The sequence below is a fragment of the Acinonyx jubatus genome, chromosome C1 (assembly GCF_027475565.1).
Source record: "Acinonyx jubatus isolate Ajub_Pintada_27869175 chromosome C1, VMU_Ajub_asm_v1.0, whole genome shotgun sequence".
In the NCBI taxonomy this organism is placed as follows: Eukaryota; Metazoa; Chordata; class Mammalia; order Carnivora; family Felidae; genus Acinonyx; species Acinonyx jubatus.
This window is the reverse complement of record NC_069381.1, coordinates 5,227,030-5,249,015: the sequence shown is the minus strand read 5'-3', so window position 1 is coordinate 5,249,015 and position 21,986 is coordinate 5,227,030. Positions and strand designations below refer to the sequence as shown.

At 56.0% G+C, this 21,986-nt stretch overlaps 1 protein-coding gene across 18 annotated transcripts in view; it reads right to left on the bottom strand.

Annotated features, from left to right (window-relative positions):
* Window positions 1–21,986, bottom strand: part of CAMTA1 (calmodulin binding transcription activator 1) — an 853,369-nt gene that overhangs the window by 60,929 nt on the left and 770,454 nt on the right. For all 18 annotated transcript variants that reach the window (XM_053206405.1, XM_053206447.1, XM_053206438.1 and 15 more), the window contains one exon: window positions 18,109–18,243. In XM_053206405.1, coding sequence (XP_053062380.1) covers window positions 18,109–18,243 — 135 coding nt within the window. The remainder of the gene's footprint in view (window positions 1–18,108; window positions 18,244–21,986) is intronic.

Sequence of the window (21,986 nt, the reverse complement as noted above, 5' to 3'; positions counted from 1 at the left end):
TCGTCATAGTCATCATCATGGTCGTCATGGTCACAGTCATTGTCGTTGTCATCATCGACATCATCATCATCGACATCATCATCATCGTCATCATTGTCATGATCGTCATTGTTATTACTGTCGTCACCATCATCATTGTCATGGTCATCATCGTCATCGTCTTCGTCATCCTCTTCATCGTCTTCGTCGTTATCGTCTTCATCATTGTCACCGTCATCGTCTTCATCATCATCATCATCGTCTTCGTCATCATCATCGTCTTCGTCATCATCATTGTCACCATCATCATCTTCATCATCATCGTCATCTTCATCATCGTCATCGTCTCCATCATCGTCATCATCATCGTCTTTGTCATCGTCATCATCATTGTCACCATTGTCATCTTCATCATCATCGTCATCTTCATCATCGTCATCATCATCATCTTCATCATCATCATCGTCATTGTCTTCATCATCATGGTCGTCATTGTCTTCATCATCATCGTCGTCGTCAGGATGACAGTCACTGAGCCCCAACTGCACTCCTTACCCACATTCATTCTTCTTCCCATGTTTATACCAAGCCTGGGAAGTAGATGCTACTATTATCACAGCTTACACAGGAGGAAACTGAGGCACAGCAGGGTTATGTAAACTGCCCCAGACTGTGCACTAGTGAGGAGCAGAGCCCCCTGAAATCCCACACGCTGGAGCTGGAGCTCTTAGCTGCTTCTCTGTTGGGCCTCACAGGGAGCCAGAGGGACAGCAATAGGGACAGGTACAACCAGGTGGAACAAGGAGGCAAGGACAGGGAGTGACGGCCCCTCCTTGATCAAAAGACAGCCTTGGCTGCCTGGCTGACAGAGCTGCTGCACCCCCAACCCCCGAGCACCCTTCCTGAAGCCATGCCAGTCAACTCAATGGCCACCTTTTGGTGCTGGTGGTGGGGTGGGATGCTCAGAGAGGCAGGGTCACATCTGAGCTGTGAGCCCTCTAAGCTGGGCCAGTCAGGCCAGTCTGGGCCTGGGCTTTATTTGAACCAGAAGCCTAAAACCCCTAGAAGGCAGAGCTTCCAAGCAGTGAGTGCTCCGTTCAGGAGTCAGAAGGGCCTGGGCACACCTATTTGCCAGCTCTGACACCTTGGAAAGGGTCTGTTCTCTAGGCCTCAATGTGCTCATCTATAAAATGGGGATGATAATAGTGGGTCACAGAGTCATCGTAAGGACTCAGATATTTGTGAAGCTCATAGCCTGGTGCCCAAAAGGTGTTGTCATTTTGTCTTAGCTAAACAATAGAGCAAGGTAACCAGTCCACGCCCTGGCCAACATAGTCAGAAAACTCCAGCATGAGCCCTGGGCTCTGAGTCACTGGCCCCCTGTGAGGTCTCAGAGGGTGGGTCTGGGGCCTGAGAAGAGCCCTCATGGCAGTGATGAAATCCCCTTCAGGCAGAACTTCCCATTTTGGAGAATAACTCTGTAAGGGGCTGAATCGTGTCACCCTCAAATTCACTTGTTGACGCCCTGACCCCCGATACCTCAGAACGTGACTGCATTTGGAGACAGAGCCTTTAAAGAGGTGGTTAAGTTAAGATGATGCTGTTAGGGTAGGCTCTCATCTAATCCATCCGGAGTCCTTTCCTTAACGGGGGAAATTAGGATACAGAAAGATACCAGGGATGCAAACATGTACAGGAAAGAGCCTGTGAGGACGCAGCGAGAAGGCGGCCATCCGCAAGCCAAGGAGAGAGCCCTCAGCAGAGACCAAACCCGCCGACAGCCTGAGCTCAGACTTCCAGCCTCCAGAACTGTGAGAAAATACATTTCTGTGCTTTAAGCCGCCCAGTCTGTGGTATTATGTTGTGGCTGCCTGAGCTGATACAAGCTCTCTCTTCTCGCACAGTCCTCTGCCCCTCCCTGTGTCTCTTTGCCTGCCTGAGGGCTTGCAGACCCTCATGTGCAGAGTTCGTGGTCCCCTTCAAGGCCGCTCTTGCCAAATCGGGGCCCAAGCCCCCAGGATCCTTGTGGAGAGGAGCTCAGGAAGCTCGGGTCCTCAGAGTCTGAGACAGCTCCACAGGTGCCCCCCTGGGCTGCTGCCACTGGCCTCTCCTCGAGGCAGGAGAACCAGAGACCCTCCGGGAGAGGCTTCCGGGTACCCACCGTCCAGTGGCGTCATGTGTGTGAAAGGCGCTGTTTCCCCTAAAGCTACACTCAGAGTGCACTCATTAAAACTGCCACAGTGTGCTTTCTCCCGAAGTCAACACTGTGCTTTTTTAACGTGGAAATCTGATTAAAGAGAAAAGAATATTCTCTTACAGGCAACAATTGAGTCAGAAGACCCATACAGTGTATTTGCGGTGAAAACCACTTTGACATCGGCATCCTGACGGTTGCTGCCTACCCACACCCGAAGCTCATGCACCAGTGAAGACAAGAGCTAGAAAGTTCTCCTTTTAAGGAAGCAACTAATTACTGCCTGGGAATACTAATTACTGAGGTCAGGATGGCACAGGTGATGCTGTCGCGTCACGTCGTGTTCTGAGTTACCAAAAGAAGAAAAAAGGCAGTCAAAAGGGAAGGCACGGTTAGAGGCAAGTGCGTTTTAAATCTGGTGCATCTCAGGGAAGTGGAACGACACATTGATTCGGGGAGAGTTTTAGATCCCTTAGGTGTTAAAGCGAGAGAAACAAAAACAAAAAAGTGACCGGGACAAGCACAGAGGTGTACCCCCACCCCTAGCCCATCTCTCTTTGACACCCTGGGTCACGTTTCTGCTGTGGCTCCTCGTGGTGCGGCCACCACCCCACACAGTCCGGCCGCTCACAGCTCCTTCAGGATCAGCAAGGTGGGTCAGTCCCTTGCTTGGCCCTGCTACCCACGGACCTGAGGAGCACCGTCTACCCGTGTCCGAAGAGAAATGCCCTGAATGCCTGCAGCCCCACTCAATGATCATCCTGGCTTTAACTCACTTTTAAGTAATGTAGGAAATGTACAACGTGCACCCACTCACTTTCTTACTGGGTGTCAAACACAGGAATGTCAGGGGGAGGAATGATGTCTTTAGGTGCAGTCAGGCCCTGGAGTCAGACTTCCTGCCGCACATCTGCTTTCTGCTCACAGCTTGTTCTCTCCTGCTGCTTTTCAAGTGAGGAGCCCAAAGACTCGTGATGAATGCGTTAGCCATTTCCACGTTCCAGAGAACAGGGGGCTTCAAATGCATGGGGCCCAGCCTCATGGGGCTGTGCTTGTAATGGTTCTGGGTTGGCCCCACAGCGCCTCCGTGCGGGACCTCCCGTGTTGGGACTACTTGAGGGAGCTCCACGGGCATTTACTGCTCCCCAGTGACCCAGGCCAGGCCTTCCCGTGTCATAATCACTGAGCTTATAAAATTAGAGCATTGATGCATTTCTTATGCCTTAAGAATCACACTGAATTGTTAATATCCTAGCGGGTGGCCGAAGGCTGAACCTGTGTCTTCCCTTTCTCTCAGAGGTGTATTACTGAACAGGAATGCTCTTGCCTAGGTCCCCACCCTGGCTCTGGAGTCCCCATCTGCACCCACGGGTCCCCATGTGCAAGGTCAGATCTATTCCCATCAGTGTTGGCAGAAGGAAAAGGAGCAGTGTGGGAAGAGGGGTGCTGGTTCCGTGGCTCCCAGGTCCCATCACGGCGGCGGGGGGGGGTGTGGGGGGGTGGAGTGGGGGGAGGGGAGGTCAGGCGGCTCCAAATGGAGCTGCTCATAACCCTGCAGCAACAAATGGAGCCATCTGGAGAACACTTGAGCGAGAAGAGAACACGGCTAGGGCCGGGCTGCCGTCTGCAGGATGGAAATGGGCTGCGGGTTCATTTACAGAGCAGCACAGGTTGTGGCACAAGTGAGTAATTTAAAGAGGTAATTGAAATAATACATTAGAATAATAAGCTTAGCCATCAGAGGCTCCTAGAATTTCTCACTTAATCCACAAGTAGGTGGACTGATCTGCGATCTACTTACTTCCGCATCTTCTGCCCAGGCAACCTGGAACCTTGGGCAACCCTCTCTGCAGAAGACAAAGTCTCTACCCAAACCATTTTGTCCTAATAAAATGCGTTCTTCAGTCCCAAAGGATGGCTGAGGACTCCCCAGGATCTGTGTGGGGGCACCGCTTTACAAACAACAGCAGCAGAAACTACCGAAAACACACTGGACGCTCACCGTTTCCTCTCTCAGCAAAGACACAAAGAAACTGGGGGGAGGCGCAGGGGAGGCAGGGGAGGGCAGGTGGGAACAGAGGAGGAGGAGGTGTTGTTCTGCTCAGTAGCATAATCTAACCTTGGTCAAAAGGAAGTCTGGCCTTCATCCTCGCCTTTGAAAGGTGGTCTGTAAGCCCTTGGGATGTTATGCCTCATGGGAGTGTCTTTGTCATTGGATAGACTAAAAATATGATTTAAGGCGAGTGTGGGTCATGGGACGTTTGTAGGGTGGGGTTGGCCACACTGAACACCAAAGGGACCAACGGTGTGATTTAGGATGGAGGCTTGTGGTCACACAGTATCAGCCAACTCTAGAGAGGCAGGGGACAGGTCAGCTGGGTGGGCAACTGCTCATGTCCACCTGATGGAGCCCGAATAAAAGCTCTGGGCACCAAGGCTCCAGTGAGCATCCCTGGTTGGTGATACTCCATGAGTACGGTCACACATTGATGCCGGGCGAGTAGCACTGTCCACAAGTCTACAGGGAGAAGACAACAGAAGCCGGTTGTTTGGTGGCCTCCTCGTCTCCGTCCTTTGCATTTCTTCTCTTGGCTGGTTTTAATATGTATCCTTTTTTCCAAGTGGGCTCCATGCTGGTGTGGACCCATGACCCCAAGATCAAGACCTGAGCTGAGATCAAGAGTCAGATGCTTAACATGCTGAGCCACCCAGGAGCCCCATTCATCTGTATCCTTTTGACGTAATAAGCTGTAGCTGAGTATAACGGCTTTTGTGGGTTCTGTGAGTCCTTTCAGTGCATTAGCGAACCTGAGCATGGACTTGGGAACCCCCGAACTTGCAGTTAGTATCAGAGCTGAGGGTGGTCTTGTATGGACTGTGCGCCCTCTGACCTCATGGTTGGTTAATGCTCTCCCATTCTTTCTGCATACGAAGAAGGCTGCTGCAGACAAATATTACGGTTTTCATACAGGACCAGCCTCTGTCAAACGCATTCCCTTCCTGATGGGGGCACAGAGGGATGCCCCTGGCTCTGTCATATGCTCCCGTAACACTCAGAACCTGCCTCTATGGAGCACTCATCACACCGACTGTGTTCTCTGGTTTGCCTTGTCTTGGGCCGTGAGCCCCCAGAGGCAGGCGCATGCACAATTGACTTGTAAAACCCTGCGTCCAGCAGAGTGCCTCTCAGGAGGCGATGGCGCCTGGTCAGTCCTGTACCCCCTCCCCAGCCTGGCTCTGACATCAGGGAGGACATCAGGGATGCTACAGCCTAGAGCTAAGGTTAATCAGCAGTGAGGATGATGCTCACAAAACACCACTGGCTGTCCATCTGTCCATGTATCTGCTCATCCAACCATGCACCCGTCCATCTGTCCGTTCCTTCGAAGAAACATTTATTGAGCACCTACTGTGTTCCCAGCCTCTTGGGGCATGATGATAATTAAGACAAAAAGCCCTTGGCTATTCTCACCTTTGTCAATGTCATCCAAACCCCTTGGCCCACCTCCATGCAGACATGTCACAGACTTCTCTCTCCTGCCCATCTGCTTCTTTGAGCTCTGGAGCCAACATCCACTCACTCGCGATTGATTTTTCACATGATGTCCCAAAGGCCCTTCAAACTCAGCCCAACTTGTGACTGGTCCTCTCCAGGGTAAATGACACTAAGCCCTCATATCCAAGCCACCTGCAGTTCATACTGATGCCACCTCCCGACTGTCTCTTGACTGTGTCCCTTCTCTCCAGAACCACCAAGTCCAGCACGGTCTCCAGACTGGAGGAGTAAGTAGTCTACCCTCACCAGCTCTGACCCTCCTTCCATCGTACTCCAAACAGCAGCCAAGAGCCCTTCTTGAAATGCACACCTGCTCATATCACTGCCTCTCAAACCCTCAGTGCCTGCCCTCTCCTTGGGGATAAAGTAAGCTCTCCTCAGCCTGGCCCACACAGCCCTGTACTTGAGTACCTTGCTGGCCTTTCCGGCCTGATCCTTGCCTTTCCACCTCATCAGCCCTCACATGCTCCCTTACACCACGAGGCTCCTTCCCACTGCACAGCTCTCTGTACATGCTGTCCCCTCTGCCTGGAATATTCTTGCCTCCCCTCTTCATGGAGTTGTTAACCTCTCCTTCTTCCAATCTCAACTCAAGGCTCATTTCTTGGAGCAGAAATCTCTCCCAGACCTCATGAGGAGGTGTCCCCCACCCCTCTTACAAGTTCCCCAAGCTCTTGTTTGTGGGAAGGCATGGTGGTCGGGTCTGATTTTTCCTGCACTCGATGGTAAGCTGAGTGAGCGCAGGAACCTCATCTAGTTTTGTCCAGTTGTTTGGATTCCAGCACTCAGCCCAGTGCCTGGCACGAACAGTTAGTGAATAAATGATTCCAAAGAGTGGCCAATGGAGGAGTTTGTAAATGCGACGGGAAGGTGAAGTAAAAAGGCGTCCGGCATGGGGGGGTAAAGGGACGAGGTGCGGAATTGGCTTTTATAGCAGAAGGGGGTTAGAATAGAAGTTTTCAATAGAGCGGGCATTCTCCACACTGACCACAGGGAAAGACCCGCGAGATCAGACAGAAAGCACGCGGGAAGATCCAGAGGCGGGAAATAGCACACCATGTGTGTGGAAATCTGAGTATTGCAGTAGAGCCGTGCAGGGGTGAAGCATGACGCAGGGGAGAGGGAGGGCTGATGAGCTGAGAAGCCAGGCTGGGGTCAGCTCACAAAGGGTTTGTGTCCCATGCTGGAGAGTGAGTTTATCCAGACCTTCCTAAGGAGCAGATGACCACACCCTCCCAACAGGTGCGCCCCGCCCCCAGCCCCGTGCCTGTCTCCCTAACAGATCTCACTACACGGGGTTATGTTTGCCGGTTTTCTTGTCTGTCTCCCAGGGGACAGCACCTCGCACGGTGCCAGGCGCACAGAGGGTGCTCCGTCCGTCCCTTCTGAATGTAATGGTGGTACGTAGCATGGATGGGAAGGGAAAGAAGCGGAGGGCTGCTGGGAGGCCCTGCCCTACGTATGGGACGGGAAAAACCTAAGATAGGAGAGTGATAGATCCAGGGGGAGGAAGCCCTGTGGGTTTGAAGGTCCTAAGTTGTCAACGGCTTGGCTGGCGGGGGAGAGGATTGTGGGAAGGGAGGAGCAGGGACAAGGGATACTTCTAGCTCTGGACGCCAGGTCAGAAGCAGCAGGACTGGAGTAGGAAGAGACTCAGAGGAAGGCTGTCGCTGTAGGGAAGTCAAGAGCAGGTGGGTGGAGTCAGATCACCTGTGGATGATTCTCTCTGCATTACTGGCCTGCTGCTGTGTCTGTGTCTCCGAGGCTGCGGGCAAGTTCGGTGAGTAACATGTAAACCCTTCCTGGGCAGGCCTGGCAGGTGGTGGCCACTCAGATGTCACTGCTGTAACCCCTGGGTGGGCAGCTCTGTGCTGAAAGGCAGGTTTTGCAGAAAGAGCCAGCTCTCCCAGGTGTGTCCTGACCAGTGGATGCAGCTTAATGTCATTGAAGTGACACAAGTTGTCACCAGCTCTTCTAAACACGGGTGCTGCTGAATGGGGCGGCAGGGGTGGGGGCGAGTTCTCTGCTCCCATCTCCAGCGCATCTCGGACTTGGGCGGGAGAAAGGACACTTGGGGGACCCCCCTCGTGTGCTGATGTCAGAAGCAGTCCCTCAGCAGGAGGGGCTTGGAGCAGACGGTGGGTGCAGGGGGCTAGTCCCTCTCTCTTGTCGGTGCGAATCATGGGAAAGAGCACCAGCCCGTTCAGCCGGGACACCTGAGCAAACACCGACCAAGGCAAAGATACCGCAATCCGCCACGCCACCCATGGCTTCGGGCCAGCTCATTTCCCCTGCAACCTCGCGTCCTGGCTCCCAGAGCCTGGGTGCGTCTGGCTGTGCAGGATCTGGTCCTGCTTCAGCAAGGGTTTGGGGCAAATCACAGCTCTTCTCTGGGCCCAGATTCCTTCCAGAAAGACGAGCAGGTTGGACCACGTGGTTGGCCGCGCTTCCTTCGGGTTCTACCTCCCGAAGATTCTAAGTTTGTTTCTCCGCTCTGCCACTGGTTTTTAAAACGTCTCCTGTGATTCTCATTAAGGATAGAACATCAGACACATCCTTGCCTGTCACTTTTTGTTCTCAAACAAAGGACTTCGGGTTCACAAGTGTGGAGCGTCAGCAGGTTACTGCAGGGGAGGAAGCTGGTCTTCGGCCTGTCAGACTGTTCTCAATGGCTTGTTGTCACAGGCGGGGGACAAGGTCGGCCGGGCTGCTCAGACGGATCAGAAGTGTGTGTATTTTTAGGAGCTTTTCAAAAGAGAGGCCTTGCTCTCAGCCCCAGCCAGAGGCTGTTTTGCCTTCTCAGTCTTGTGCGGGGGCCTGGAGTGGGGGGAGGTGTCTCCCCTCACCCTGCTCTGGGACCTGCAGGACTCAGTTCCTCCAGGAGGCCACACCAGCTCCTGTGCTGCCCTTGCCCTCTTTCTCCTTGCTGATGACGCTCTGAGTGTCAAAGTCTTAGGATCACTGCTCCCCACTGCTGGCTAAATAGATCCACATCTTCGTTCTTTTCCAGGGAGATGGATTCTGGAAGCCAGTTGCTAGGAAAGGCCGAGGAAGCCGCAAAATGCTGCCTTGACCATCTGTATCCCCAGGCTTGCCGGTCTCTTTGGGGTCCCAGGTTTGCCAAGAGGGCTTTCTTTGAGGCTACGGCTTCTGGAGCACAGCTGACCCACACTCTAATGATGTGGTAGGATAATGGGAGCCCAATACAATCAACTGAGGAGCTGGGGGGACCGTTGCCCTAGTGGGCCTGCCAGGTAGTCTTTGGAATCTAGAGGATTCCTGCATTCTGGCAACAACCAGGGGTCAGGGCTGAGAAACCCACTTCCACACGCCTTTTGATGGTAAGTCACGGTTCGTGCATTGAGGCTTGCCCCCAGCCCCTGCACCCCAATGGGGAACAAGCGGGAGAGAGTTTGTCCCAGGGACTCAGAGCGGGTTCAGGATGTCTCCCTGGGCCCAGGGTCAGTGAAGCTGAGTTCCTGAGGGCCCGTAGGCCTGTGGGTGGAGGTGTGGGAGCTGTGGGAGGTATGGAAAGTGCAAGCTCTCCTAGGCCAGGTAGGAGTCTGAGAGGCTCCTGGGCCTTCCTCTTTTGCCCTGGACTGGGGAAGGCCATGGCTCTGAGCTCAGAGACAGGTTTGACACCATCTTATCCAGAACTTTCAGCCCCTTGTCCGGGTTCTTTAAACTCACTCTGTTCCCCCTCGCCTGAGGGTCTTCCTACCTGAGGCTTCCTCTGCCCGGAATGCTCCGCCCCACCTTTCACCTGGCAGGTGACACGGCGGCCCATGTCCTTTTCCTTGAGAGGATCACCTCCTCTCAACTTCTTCCTGACTCCCTGGCTGCTTCCTCTCAGCCTCTTTGCCAGCTCCTTTCTGTTTGACATCCGGATGTCTGGGGGAGCCTATGGTGGACCCTGCGCCCCCCCCCCTCCCTTATCTACACTTTTTCATGGAACAGTGGCATTTAGACTCATGACTTTCAATTCCATCTATGAGCCCATGATGCCTAAATGTTGTCTCCGTTCTGGGTCTCTCCCTGGCCTGCAGACTTTCAAGTGCACACTGGGCAACTCTAACAAGGCAGTAACAAGTCATAACGTGACCGAGGCCAAACTCTCACTCCCCATCTCCCACACCTGCTGCTTCTTCTTCAAACCCTTCCATCTCAGGGAACGATCCACGGTACCCTGGTTGTTCAAGTCCCAAGCCTGGGGACGACCCATCATTCTCTCTCATCCTCACGTTCAAATCATCAGCAGAAGCCTTGACTCTACTCCAAACCCCAACCTGTGTCTCCTGGGCTTCATCGTTACCAGCCCTGTCTGGGCCCCCATCATCTCTTGACTGCACTGATGCAAGTGTCAGGTGGTGTCCTTGCAAGTGGAGACACGGTCCAGTCTCCATGCGGCAGCTGGGGGTGTCTCAAAACATAAACCCGAGGGCGTCGACTCACCTGCATAAAACCCTCCCGTGGCCCCCACTGTCCTCAGGATAAAACTCCAGCTCTCTGCCTTGGCTGATGGGCTGCACGTGGCCTGGCCCCTCCTGACCTCCCTGGACCCATCTCGTTCCCTTGCACCTTCCCTTACTCTGCTCAACCACAGAAATCTCCTCGGCTCCCCTGATACGCCAGGCTCGTTTGTTCTTTCTCTGAGGATCTTGTTCTTGATATTCCCTCAGTGTGGAAGGTTCTTCCCCTGCGCTTACTGTGGCTGGCTCCTTTCCTGTCATACTGTCTTCCCATAGAGGCCTCCTCTGACCCCCCCAGCCTACAGTAGCCACCCTGGCACCCTCTACCAGGCCACCCCTTTTAAGTGCCCTGATGTGTCCCTTTGTGATCTGTTCGTTGTCTTTCTCTCCCACTGGAATATAAACTCCACGAGCCTAGAGCAGTATTTGGTGCCCAGCAAATGAAGAACCAACGGTCCTGGGGGAAGGAGGCAAGAGGAGAGGCGGGAAGACTGGTTTGCACATGTGAGGTCATGCTGGGCCGCATGAAGGTGGCCGACAGGGGATGTGGGGAAGCGAGAGAAACCAGGGGGAGAAAAGCACTAGGTTTTTGGTGACGGGGTGCGGGGAGGGGGTGAGCGGGAGGTCTCGGGGTGACTCCTGGCTTCCTGTGGTTGGACTGCCCACTAGGATGGGGGATGTTATAGGAGATGGAGGTGCGGGTGGGGCAACAAAAGAACAGTAGTGAGTAACTTTTGCGACGTGTTGACTTTGCCCAAGAGAAATCTGAGCAGAGCTGTCCGGGGGTGGGGGTGGGGCAGTTAATGGATGGTTCTGGATCTGAGAAGGGGCACAAAGGAGGAGACACTGCACCTTTACCTTTATATACCATAAAGGGCGCCCTGGGTAAGGACAGACCCTCAGGGAGAAGAGAGTGGCCCAGGAGAGAGCACCCCATCGTCTGCTCACTGTCATTCAACTTGTGGGCCCTTGGCAACTCTGACCCCATTGACTGCCCCACCCTCCTGTGAAGCCCTCTAGACTCTAGGCTCTAAGACTCCATCCTCTCCTGGTTCCGCCAGCTCCCCTGACTGCTCCTTCTCAGTCTCTATCATGGGCTCCTTCTGGAACCTTCTGCTAATGTCCGTGTAGCCTGCTTTATCCTGGGGCACTCTCTTCTCCCTCTGTCTCAGAATATGACCTTATTTGGAAATAAAGTCTTTGTAATTAGTTAATTGAAGAGATAAGCAGTTATAACGAATTTATACTGGATGAGCGGGCCCTAATCCAGTGATTGGCACCCTTCTAAGAAGAGAAAATGGGGACACAGAGATACACACAGAGACAAAGTGCCATGTGACAACGGAGGCAGAGATTGGAGTCATGTTACCACTAGCCAAGGAACGTCAAGGATTGTCAGCAGCCACTAGAAGTTAAAAGAGGCAAAAAGGATGCTCCTCTATTGCTTTCAAAGAACGGCCCTGCTGACACTTTGATTTTGAACTTCCCACCTCTAGAACTGCAAGAGAATACATTTCTGTTTTTTAAAGAAATTTTTTGAATAGCCATTTATTTTTGAGAGAGAGAGAGAGAAAGACAGAGAGGGAGACACAGAATCCGAAGCAGGCGCCAGGCTCCGAGCCGTCAGCACAGAGCCCGACGTGGGGCTCGAACTCACGGCCCGCGAGATCATGACCTGAGCTGAAGTCAGACGCCCGACCGACTGAGCCACCCAGGCATCCCAAGAATACGTTTCTGTTCTAAGCCTCTGCGTCTACGTCATTTGTTACGTTGGGCCAAGGAAACTAATGCAATGGTCAAGGACGACCGGGTTGATACTGACCACCAGACGGCCTGGGAAGCTGATGCTTCAAAAACACCCACGTCTGCCCAAGCCCTGGAGCCTCCCCGCCCCCCAAATGGATTTTACTTTGTTTCCTACCCCAACAGCCAGGATGAACTTGCCGAGGCTGCCTCCTTGGCCTCGGCAGAGGCTGGGCTCCTCAGTGCCATTTCTCTGCAGGGCCCCATTTGTCACTGCCGCACGGAGGTGGTGAGGCCCAGCTCCAAGGTGACCCATTCCCTGCCACACAGAGGAGCTCTACACTCATCTATATGATGACACGGTGTGGCCCCAGTTGCTAACGCCAGGAGATCACTTCTCCAGGAGGCATCTGAGGACCAGGCCCCTTGGCCCCTGAATAAGGAGGGCTAAGGACCGACACCCATCCCCAGTCTGTAATGACACGGACCCCGCAGAGACCGGTTATGGGAAGGGCCCTCATGCTTTAATGCAAGGCACTGGCTGGGCAGGCTGCAGCTCAGACAAGGGGGTATCCCTGCCACTCAGCTTCAAGTCCCAAGGAGAAGACTGGGTCAAACCAGCTTTGTCTACAGTCACCTTGTCTCTGGAGTGGAGCCTGGGGCACACGAAGCAGGTTAGCTCCGGCAAAGAAGCACCAGAGAACCATGAGCTAACCCATGCCAGAAGAATGCCAGTCTCCTGGTAGCACCCACTGTTACTTGTGGGGAGGACCCCTATGTCCGAGCTCCTCAAGCTTCTCCTCCCAAGTCCTCCCAGAGGCAGGTGCGGGTGGGCCCTCGGGCGCTGGCTATGGATGGAATTCAGGGCAGCTCTCCCAGCTTAAGACAATTCACTCTCGCTCTATGTCATAGCTTAAAAACGCATGTGAGGGGCGCCTGGGTGGCGCAGTCGGTTAAGCGTCCGGCTTCAGCCAGGTCACGATCTCGCGGACCGTGAGTTCGAGCCCCGCGTCAGGCTCTGGGCTGATGGCTCGGAACCTGGAGCCTGTTTCCGATTCTGTGTCTCCCTCTCTCTCTGTCCCTCCCCCGTTCATGCTCTGTCTCTCTCTGTCCCAAAAATAAATAAATAAAAAAAAACGTTGGAAAAAAAAAAAAGAAAAGAAAAAACGCATGTGAATTTTGTATCCTCCTCCATAAAATTTTTAGTAAAACTTACTTTTAGTAAAACTGTGACATTTTCAATTATTTACACCCAAATTACTTATTTCCATAATGGTTTGGCTCTGGGCATGTTCTCTCATGTGGACAGTTCAGCGTCACACAATAGGCACAGGAGAGGGTGACTGGGAGGTGGGCTGTGAGTCTCCAGGAGGGAGGGAGTGGGGCCAGGAGCAGCTGACACCCTGGAGTATCACTAGGGGAGGGAAAAAAACATCCAGAGGCTTGCGGGGGCGGGGGGGGGGGGGGGGGCAGTCTCGCAGCTGGAATGGCCGGCCTGTTGCCACTGGGCTACCCCCTATGGTCTCTAGGTCAGTGTATGGCCTCTGGCTCCTGGTGGGGGGAGGCTGCCTTTAGAAACCAGCTCTCAGGGGAAAGGCTGGCAGGACCATGGCCACATGCGGGGGACAGGCAGCCTAGAGGTGGGAGGCGGGGCTTGGGACCACCCCAGCCACGCGTCTTCCTTCTTCCGTCTGTTAGCATAGAGGGTTTGGTCAGAGCAGAAAGCCAAACCCCGAGATCAAATCTCACTTTTCCTTCTCTCCACCTCCTCATTAGGGAGGACCTCTCCCTACTGCTCTCAGTCTTCCCAGACATCTGACCCGAGGCAGGCTGCCCTGGGGGTCGGCCTCCTGGATGGCCCCCTGGGCCCTGGGGAGTGTCCACCTTGCCCCGAGTCTTCCTATGCAGGAAGATGATAAAGACAGCTCTAGCCCCTGCTCCCCACCCTGCTGGAGAGGACAGGGTCCCTCTCCTGCCCCCGAGGGTCAGCAGGAGGCCTGCCCAGATGGCCAGCTGATGAGCCCCAGAAAGCTGCATCTGGGCCTCCCCCCAATCCTCTTGCCCAGGCAGAGGCTCAGCTGCCTGAGGAGCAACTGAAAATAGAGTCTACGTATAAGCGGCTTAGTGGGCTTCCAAGAAGGGGGCCGCTGGGGTTGCCGTGGGGCCGGAGGGACCGCGGGGGCTTCTCGACCTGGCCTTGGGGAGGAAGAACAGGGCAAGAGAAAGAACAGGGCACCCAGAAGTTCTACTCATCTCCTCTTCCAGGGACAGGAGTCACTTAAAGGTGTCCCAGTGCCCTTGGTTAGATGTGAGCCCCACCCCCCCCCCCCCCCCCCAGCTCCAGAGCCGCAGTGTCAAGTGGCCTGGGTTTATTCTCTTCGCAAACACAGGCACAGGCCAGACCATCTAAACGGACTGCACATCCTCCCCGTGCACGGCAGAGCCCTGGCTGTGTGTATCTCCAGGACCCGCAGCGGGCAGGAGAGACATTTCCCAGAGCCCCTCCCAAAATGTCTCCAGGGTAAACTCACTGCCTCACTGTCTCTAGCCTGGAAGAGGTGCCATTGTCTTCCCAAATACACAGCTGGCTTGCCCCAGACCATTCTGGGGTCTCCTTGCAAACGGCCTGGGGTCAGGCATGGGGAAACCTGTTCTGGATTTGCACCTTTGGCGTGAAATGGTGAAAATGGTAGCTCCCAGAGTAGCCTGGCCGGAGGCAGCCATGGTGTCATTCATCCCCTCAGCGCTCGCTGCGCCCCGCCCCAAGATACTCCTTTTCATCCCTCTCGGTTTAGCGGACGCCTGCTCAGATTTGATGTCTTAGGTCCGGGAAGCCTTCCTGACCACTGGGCTGGATTAAACTCTTTTGATGTGTCCGGTGGGCACTCATTAACTCACACATGAGTTTATAGCACAATTACATACTGCGGCCTGCAACCTGCCAGCCCGCGCTAGGCAGTGGGGGTCCAGGCAGACCCGGCTGGGGGGGTGGGTAAGGGAGGAGAAGCCCCCTAGATCTGGGGGAGGAGCTGCAGCTCCTGGGACCCACGTGATGCGCTTCCTAAAGTCTGCCCCGAGCCAGCTAAGTGGCAGCGACAGCGCGCACCTCCCCCCCCCCCCCTTCCGAGATCTCCGCGTCGGGTGAGGGCTGCGCTCAGCTGGGATTTTGGGGACTAGGTGCCCAAGCACCTCGTCGGAGACGATCGCCCCCGACCCGGGCCGGGCGGCTCAGACAAAGGCTGCACCACCGCCGCCGCCCGCGCGTGCGGGTTCGCTGCGCTCCACGCTCGGGCCCCCACGCGGCCTTTCGTCTGGCAAAACAAATCCGTTTTAAAAATGAAATGAAGGCACAAATCCTCTTCCCAAACATTTCTCCCCCACTGGGATGGGGGAGGGGGCAAAGCGCGCCCCCACGATCGGGAGCAGGGCGACGGGTGCGGGGAAAACAACCGCGCGCGGGCGCAGCCGCGGGGCTCCCCGCACCTCGCGGGTCCCGCAAGGCTGGGGAGAGGCGCGGGGCCTTGCCGCAGTCCCGGCGGGCGCGAGGGGAGGCGAGGGCGGCCGGCCGGCGAAGCGCCCCTGCATTGCGGAGGGCCGGCGGGGCGGGCGGGCGGACAGGCGTGCGCGCGTGTGCGTGCGTGGGCGTGCGCGCGCGTGTGTGCACGCGCGCCGCCCGGCCGCCGCGCCCCAGTTTGCTCGGCGCTGCGGTCCTTCGCCCCCTCCCCTTTGCACCGCCTCTCCTCCCCCTCGCCGCCGCGGCGCGCGCGTCCCCACCTCCCAGCAGCTCCCGGGGCGAATCTGCTCGGTAACCGCGGGGGCGGGAGGGGAGGGGCGCGGAGGGGAAGACTTCCGCCAGCCTGGCCCCTGCAGCATCTTCCCCCACACCAAGTTCTCTGCCAGGCCGCGGGGTCGGCCAGAGGCCCCGCAGACCGCTACCCTCGGGGCTGTCCCAGATGTCCCCTTTGCACTGGGCAGATTAAGCCCTCGCGCTGCGGCTGCGGTTCTGCCCCCCCCCCCCCACCTCCACCTCCCCGCACGGTTATTATTTATCAAGCTGGTGAAATGCTGGGAAAATTTTCCTTCCGTGGATAAGGCACTTGTACTCGTTTAGGGAAGGGGTCTTACGGTTCCTCTGCAGTGGCCACCCCTCCCTTCCTATTACTTGAAAGGACACCTGGTCGAGACCAAAGGGAGAGGGATTCCTGAGGTCTTGCGGGGCCCTGATCTGTTCTCTGGGCCGGGGTGGGCCTGCCACGTCCTTCCCCCAACTCCTGCCATCTCTCCAGGGCCTGAAGGATGCTTATCTCAACTGGAGGCCTGTGGAGGTCAGAGCTCCAGGTCCCCTCTGGAGGGGGCTGCTGGGGAGCAGGTGTCCAGCTTGGTAGCAGGCTCATCGCCCAAGGGACCTGGTGTGGCGGAGGGCTCAGAAGTGTGTCTGTAATGAGACAAAGATGATTCTCCTTGCCCATGGTCTGCCTCACAGCCTCCCTGCTACAGCTTGCTCTCTGGCTTCCGGGGGGCTGGCTGATGTTTCCTGCGCTCCGAGGTACCGCCTGGCTGAGACGTGGCTCTCTGAAGGGCTCCAGCTCCCAGGCAGGTCCTGCGCTGGTCCCAGTATCCTTCGGCCTGTCCTGGCGAGGTGACTTGGTCACTCAGGGAGAGCCAGGACTCTGCAGACTAGCCTGTTCCACTTCCCATTTGTTCTGCAAGGCTGAAACCGGATTTCCTGAACGGGAGCCCCTGGTCACCCTGCCCTTCTCTGTTACACCCTGCAGGACATCGTCACAGCTCTGGCTGGCTCCAGTCTTGCCCAGGGTGGCTGCCAAGGCCAGCCCGGTGCTCCCACACGGCTACTGCCAGGGTGCAGATGCCTGCTGACCCAAGGCCACCTCTGGGAACAGCTCAGAAGGTTCGGTGGCCAGGGTGGCTGCCAGGCACCCTGTCATTGCTGGAGCCGGGCTGGGATGAGGCTGATATTTGCACACTGGGTTCAGGAAAGCTGCCCAGGGCACGTGCCCAAGCCCAGAAATCCCCCGGCAGCCAGCAGCAAGGGGAAATCTGGGAGGTGAGAAGGCCAAGGGCTGCTGTGCACAGGAGAGAGGTGCTTACAGAGGGCCCAGGATCAGCTTGGGCAAGGCCCACACCGCAGGCTGATGGAGGTCTTTGGCCAGCACCCCACGGACAGGCCCTTCTGCCAGCCACCCTGATGCTGATGCGTGCGCAGCAATTCCTCCCACTCTGTCTGGGGGCAGAGAGCAGACTGCCAGTTCGGCTCCCCGCGCCACTTCCGGGGCTTCTGCTGGGCATGCCCAGGCTGGGAAGGGCAGCCTCTGACCTTAGCACCCCCCACCTGTCTTTGGCAGCTCTTCTCTGCAGAGGCTCTGGTACCAACACTCACTCATGTTCAAGGCCGGTGGCTCTCAGAGAGCCGTGCTTGGACAGCAGGTCCTGTCTCCTCCATTTGAGCCTTTTGGGGCTCTCTGGCCCTCCACCCTCAGCCATGAGGATGATCCTGGGCTTGTTTCAGATGCTCTACAGGGCACAGGCTAAAGTAAAAACAGCCTAGAAGCGGGGGGTGACGGGTGTTTGAGGGCTTTCCATGAGGTTTGGTTTGTTACCCATAAAAAGCAAAAGCACTTAATACACAGCACCCTCTCCCGCCCCCTCCCCCGCCCCCGCCCCCGCAAAGCCGTCCTGTCCAGGCCTTAGATCAGGAAAGGAGCCAAGCCAGAGCTCCCTCCACCCAGCTTCCCACATTGCTTTCATCTCTTAGAGGCTCGGGGCTTGGTGACGGCCTCTGGGGGCTCTCTCTTCAAGGACATCCTAGAAATTGGCTTGGGGGGGGCAGTGGCAGAGGATGGACAGACCCCGCTGCTTAAGGTCTGTCCAGAGAGGAACCTCTTAGCAACTCGGGGGCTTGTCTGGCCACTCACATCCCCTGGCAGGAGTGACAGCCAAAGGCCCAAACTCACAAACTTCATTCTGTGCCAGGGGAGAGATCAAGGTTAAGGGCAGGGACTCAGTGGGTCCTTCCGTGGTGGAGACTTTCACTCCAAGCAAAAGTAAGGGAATCCAAATGTTTCCTTCTTTTTCACACCCTGTGCACAGGGTCCCCAAGTGCCCCTCTTCCTCAGCACCTGGCAAGGTGACCCGAGCGCTGTTCTTACCGTCCAATGACAGCCAGTCATGCTGGGAGGAAGGGAGCGTGGGCAGGGCCCGGGCTTTGTACTCAAACACCACTGAGTTGGAGATGATCTGGTTGTTGAAGGCAACTTGTAGGGTCACAAGACCAGTGTCATGGGCTGAAAGCAAAAGAAAGAGAGGTCAGGGCGAGGGGCGGGGATGGGCGCCCTTCAACTTGACGTACCACACAAGAACCTGGAGTGCCCCCTCCCCACTCCCCTTCACGGGGTAACCCCAGCCTCCGCCTGCTCATTCCTCAAGGCCTAGATGTAGTGCTTCTTCTTCCGGGAACCTTCTCTAGACCCCAGACTCAGCCAGGAGCCCCGCGATCACTCCTGCACCCGGCCAGGGCAGGTACCGGGAACTCAGTGCAGATTTGCTGAGTGAATGGATGAATGGTCCCCAACCCTGTCCCAAGGCTGCCTGACTTCTCCCCCATCTTATCCATCCTAGATGGGATCCTGGGAAAGCATTTGCTTTGGAGTCTTTGTGTTTTTATTTCCCCCTTTCATCTTATTCTACAAGCTTGTCCTGAGGCACTTATCATGGCCTTCCAAGTATTTTCAGAACTTCCTCTGCCTCCCTGATGAGAGCAGGAGGTTCATCTGTGCCTGTGACTCTGGGCCCACGGGTGCCAAGCTGGGAGTGCCAGCCTGAAGCCTGCACCTCCCCTCCAATGCCTAGACAGTGGCCTTTGGGAAGACAGGCCCCTGTGGGGCTCATTCACTGCTCTGTCCCCAACACAGGGCTCAATGTATTTATTGGATGTATAATGACTGGGACATTTGTACTGTCAGCAAGAAGAGAGCCCACCCCCGGCAGAAACCTGCTTCACGTCTGGGGTTAAGGTTTTGTGTGGCTCTTGTTGAAATACGGGGGGCTGTGGCCCACCGAGATGGCCCCGGGGGTCAGAGTAGGTATGCAGTCTGCTCTACCCCGCCAGGTCTCGTCCCCCGGTAGACATCAGGGTTGTGTGCTCCCTGCCCTGCTTTTTTGGAACACCAGATACCAGTGCCCAGGGCCTCCCCGGGACAGATTTCCAGGGAGGACGCACATAGGGATCGTGTTACTGTTTGGGCTCTTGGCTTTCAGAAGCTTACAGACTCGAGAAAGCTGTCCAAGTCAGCTGCTCCCCAGGGCAGAGTAAATGCAGACCTTACTTCCCAGGGGAAAACCAAGTCATTGACCTGTGGCCTCTGTTCATCCCAGGTTTGTATTATGCCACTGTCCCCAGAGCGAGGGTCTTCAGGAAGTCACTGCCCAAGGGTGACAAGTGGGTTTTTCCCCTCTGCTTCCACCCTGGGGTGGTCTCTCAGCTCCAGACTACAAGCTGAGCCAACTGGCTCCATGGAGGGTGGGGGTTCCAGGGGACCTCCTGTGGTGTCTCTCTGGACAAGGGGTTCCCAGACAAGTCCAGAACCTCCTGAGGCCTTGATAGTGTCCCCAGGCCGACTTCCAAGTTCATGGTCACTCATCTTCCCTAGAGATTTGCCTGGTTTACCAACAGGAAGAAAGGACAGCACACACCCCATCTGAGCCCGCTCAGCTCTGCGCTCGGTAGCAAGCCACCTGGCCTCGGCCGGCGCTGGGGAGCCCAAGGCTGCTCTGTGACACGTGTTCTGGGCCGAGGGTGCCCCTCTTGTCCAGCACCTCCCAGCACTTGTACAGCCTGCAGTGATGCTGGAATGTGGCTGATTGAAAGCATCCCATCCTTCCCCAGAGGGACAGACAGAGAGGACCTTGCATAGTCTCCTGGGTCCCAGACCAGCAGCGTGGTGCACACAGGGACACTTCCTTGGCCTTCTCCCTCCCCCTCCTTGAGTCCATCGGCGAGTCCCGGTCCCTCCACTTCTCTGTCTCCACTGCCACCGCTGTGGTTCAAGCTGCCATCATCTCTCACCTAGACTCCTGCATTAGCCACCTGCTGAGGGCAAGCACAGCATACTGGAGACCTACCTGTTTCCTGCTGGGTTGGGGTTGGGGGGCCACATTCTAAAGCTCCTACGTGAAACTGACGGGAATATGTTGCCCAGGGAGCTCTCCTCCTTAAGTCAGGAAAGATCACCCCTCTGCCCGCTTCCTCCGGTTTCCCTGTTTCTGTTCTTCCTTCCTACAGTCTGTTCTCCCACACCCAGAATCGTCTTCGAAAGACATAATTTAGATCACTTCGCTTCCCTCCTTAAAACTAACGGCTTCCTATTGCAAATAAAACCAAATCAAGCTCCTTCCCATGACTCAGAAGGACGGACATCCTGGGTCCCTCAGAAGGACGGACATTGGTCCCTGCCGTCTTCTCCAACCCTGCCATGTTCAATCCTCCTACTCCCACCCATATCCCCCCCAACTTGCCCCGCTATTTCTTTGCCCCCTTGTTTCTTTCTGTCTCCGGCAGTAAAATGTAAGCTCCGTGAGAGTGGGGCACAGGTCTGTCCTGATCACGCCTTCATGCCCGGGGCCAAGGTCAATACCTGGCATGCACGGGGTGGCCACTCAACCATTTGTTGAATGAATTGCTTCAAATCTCAGTGCCCTTGCCCACCTCATTTTGAATTCCACCCTTTGCCTTTGGTGACTGCCCAGGAACCCGGGGTGGGGCTGTGGCCAAAACAAGTCTTCTGGTTGGTGGCTACTGCTGTCTCCTCCTGAGCCCAAGGTGGGGTGCAGTGGGAGGAGCTTTCCTGAAGTCCCCTTCACCACCCCTTCACCCTGGGCTCGGTGCCCTGACTTGGTTGTCCCTCTCCCGCTCTTGGAGCACGACTGCCATCTTGTAGGAGACAGACTCCGTGCTGTGTGTCATCTGTGGCCAGTGACAGTGGGGGACCGTGCTCCTGGTCAGGGTCCAGTCTCCTCGTCGGGTGTCAGGCTGGTGACTAGTGGCTACATGCACTCCCTGTGTCCCTTCTTCCCATGTCATTCCCAGCTCCTGAGGTCGCTTGGCTTGTGCTCACAGGCCTCTGGGCCCTTGTTTTGGGCGAGGCCAGCTTGGCTCTGCCTTTAGGTGTCCCTTCTTCCAGATCAGCTCATTTCCCTGCTCCCTTGAAGACTCAGGGAAGAGGTCTCTGAGCAGCCAGTATCACCCCCCCCCCCCCCAGGGCAGTGGCTTGTTTGTGTGACTGACTCCTCCCTGGACTGATTGCCCCTTGGGGACGGAGTTGGGCCAAGGGGCTGAGTCTTGAGTTTTGCTCCATTCTAGATGTGTACCAGCGCCTGGTGAACGATTCGGTGCGTGAAGGAATGCATGCGTACATCCAGCACCGTCTTACAGGGTGACGGGTTTTAATTTGGGCCTTAAAGCAGACATGTCCAAGGGGGACCCTCTCTTTGCGGTCAGCTGCAGAACAAGTCGGTGCTCTAGCAGCGAGGCCTTGGCTCCCAGTCTCTGCCTGAACCTGTGGCTTCTCCCCCCTGGGTCCAAGATGTGCTATGTTAGAGGATCCTGAACCACTGGGAGACACGGTGGCTGCCAGCTTTCGGGACCCAGGAATGCTCAGGGACCAGGACAGCCGCCTGCTGAGGGATGGAACAGAGTGGATCCCCTCTTCCCCTCGAAGCAGAAAGAGCTAAGGCTTCGCTAGTGGAGCCCCTACGAATTGAGCCTGTGAACCAAGTGCTTTATGGACCGTCCTTCAACTCTGCTCTTACCCATCTGGCAGCTGGTTTTTCAGATGTAGAAGCCGAGGCCCAGAGAGGTCAAGGACTGAGAGCTAAAGTCACCAAGTGGTAACTGGCTGATCCGGGATGTGCTGTGGTGTGACGGATCCAGCACCCGGGATTCGCCAGGTCGTGGCCTGGGACAGAAGCCAGAGGGCGTGCAAAGGCCAGCCTTTTCTGTGGAGGGGTCAGATAACCTAGGACAGGCAAG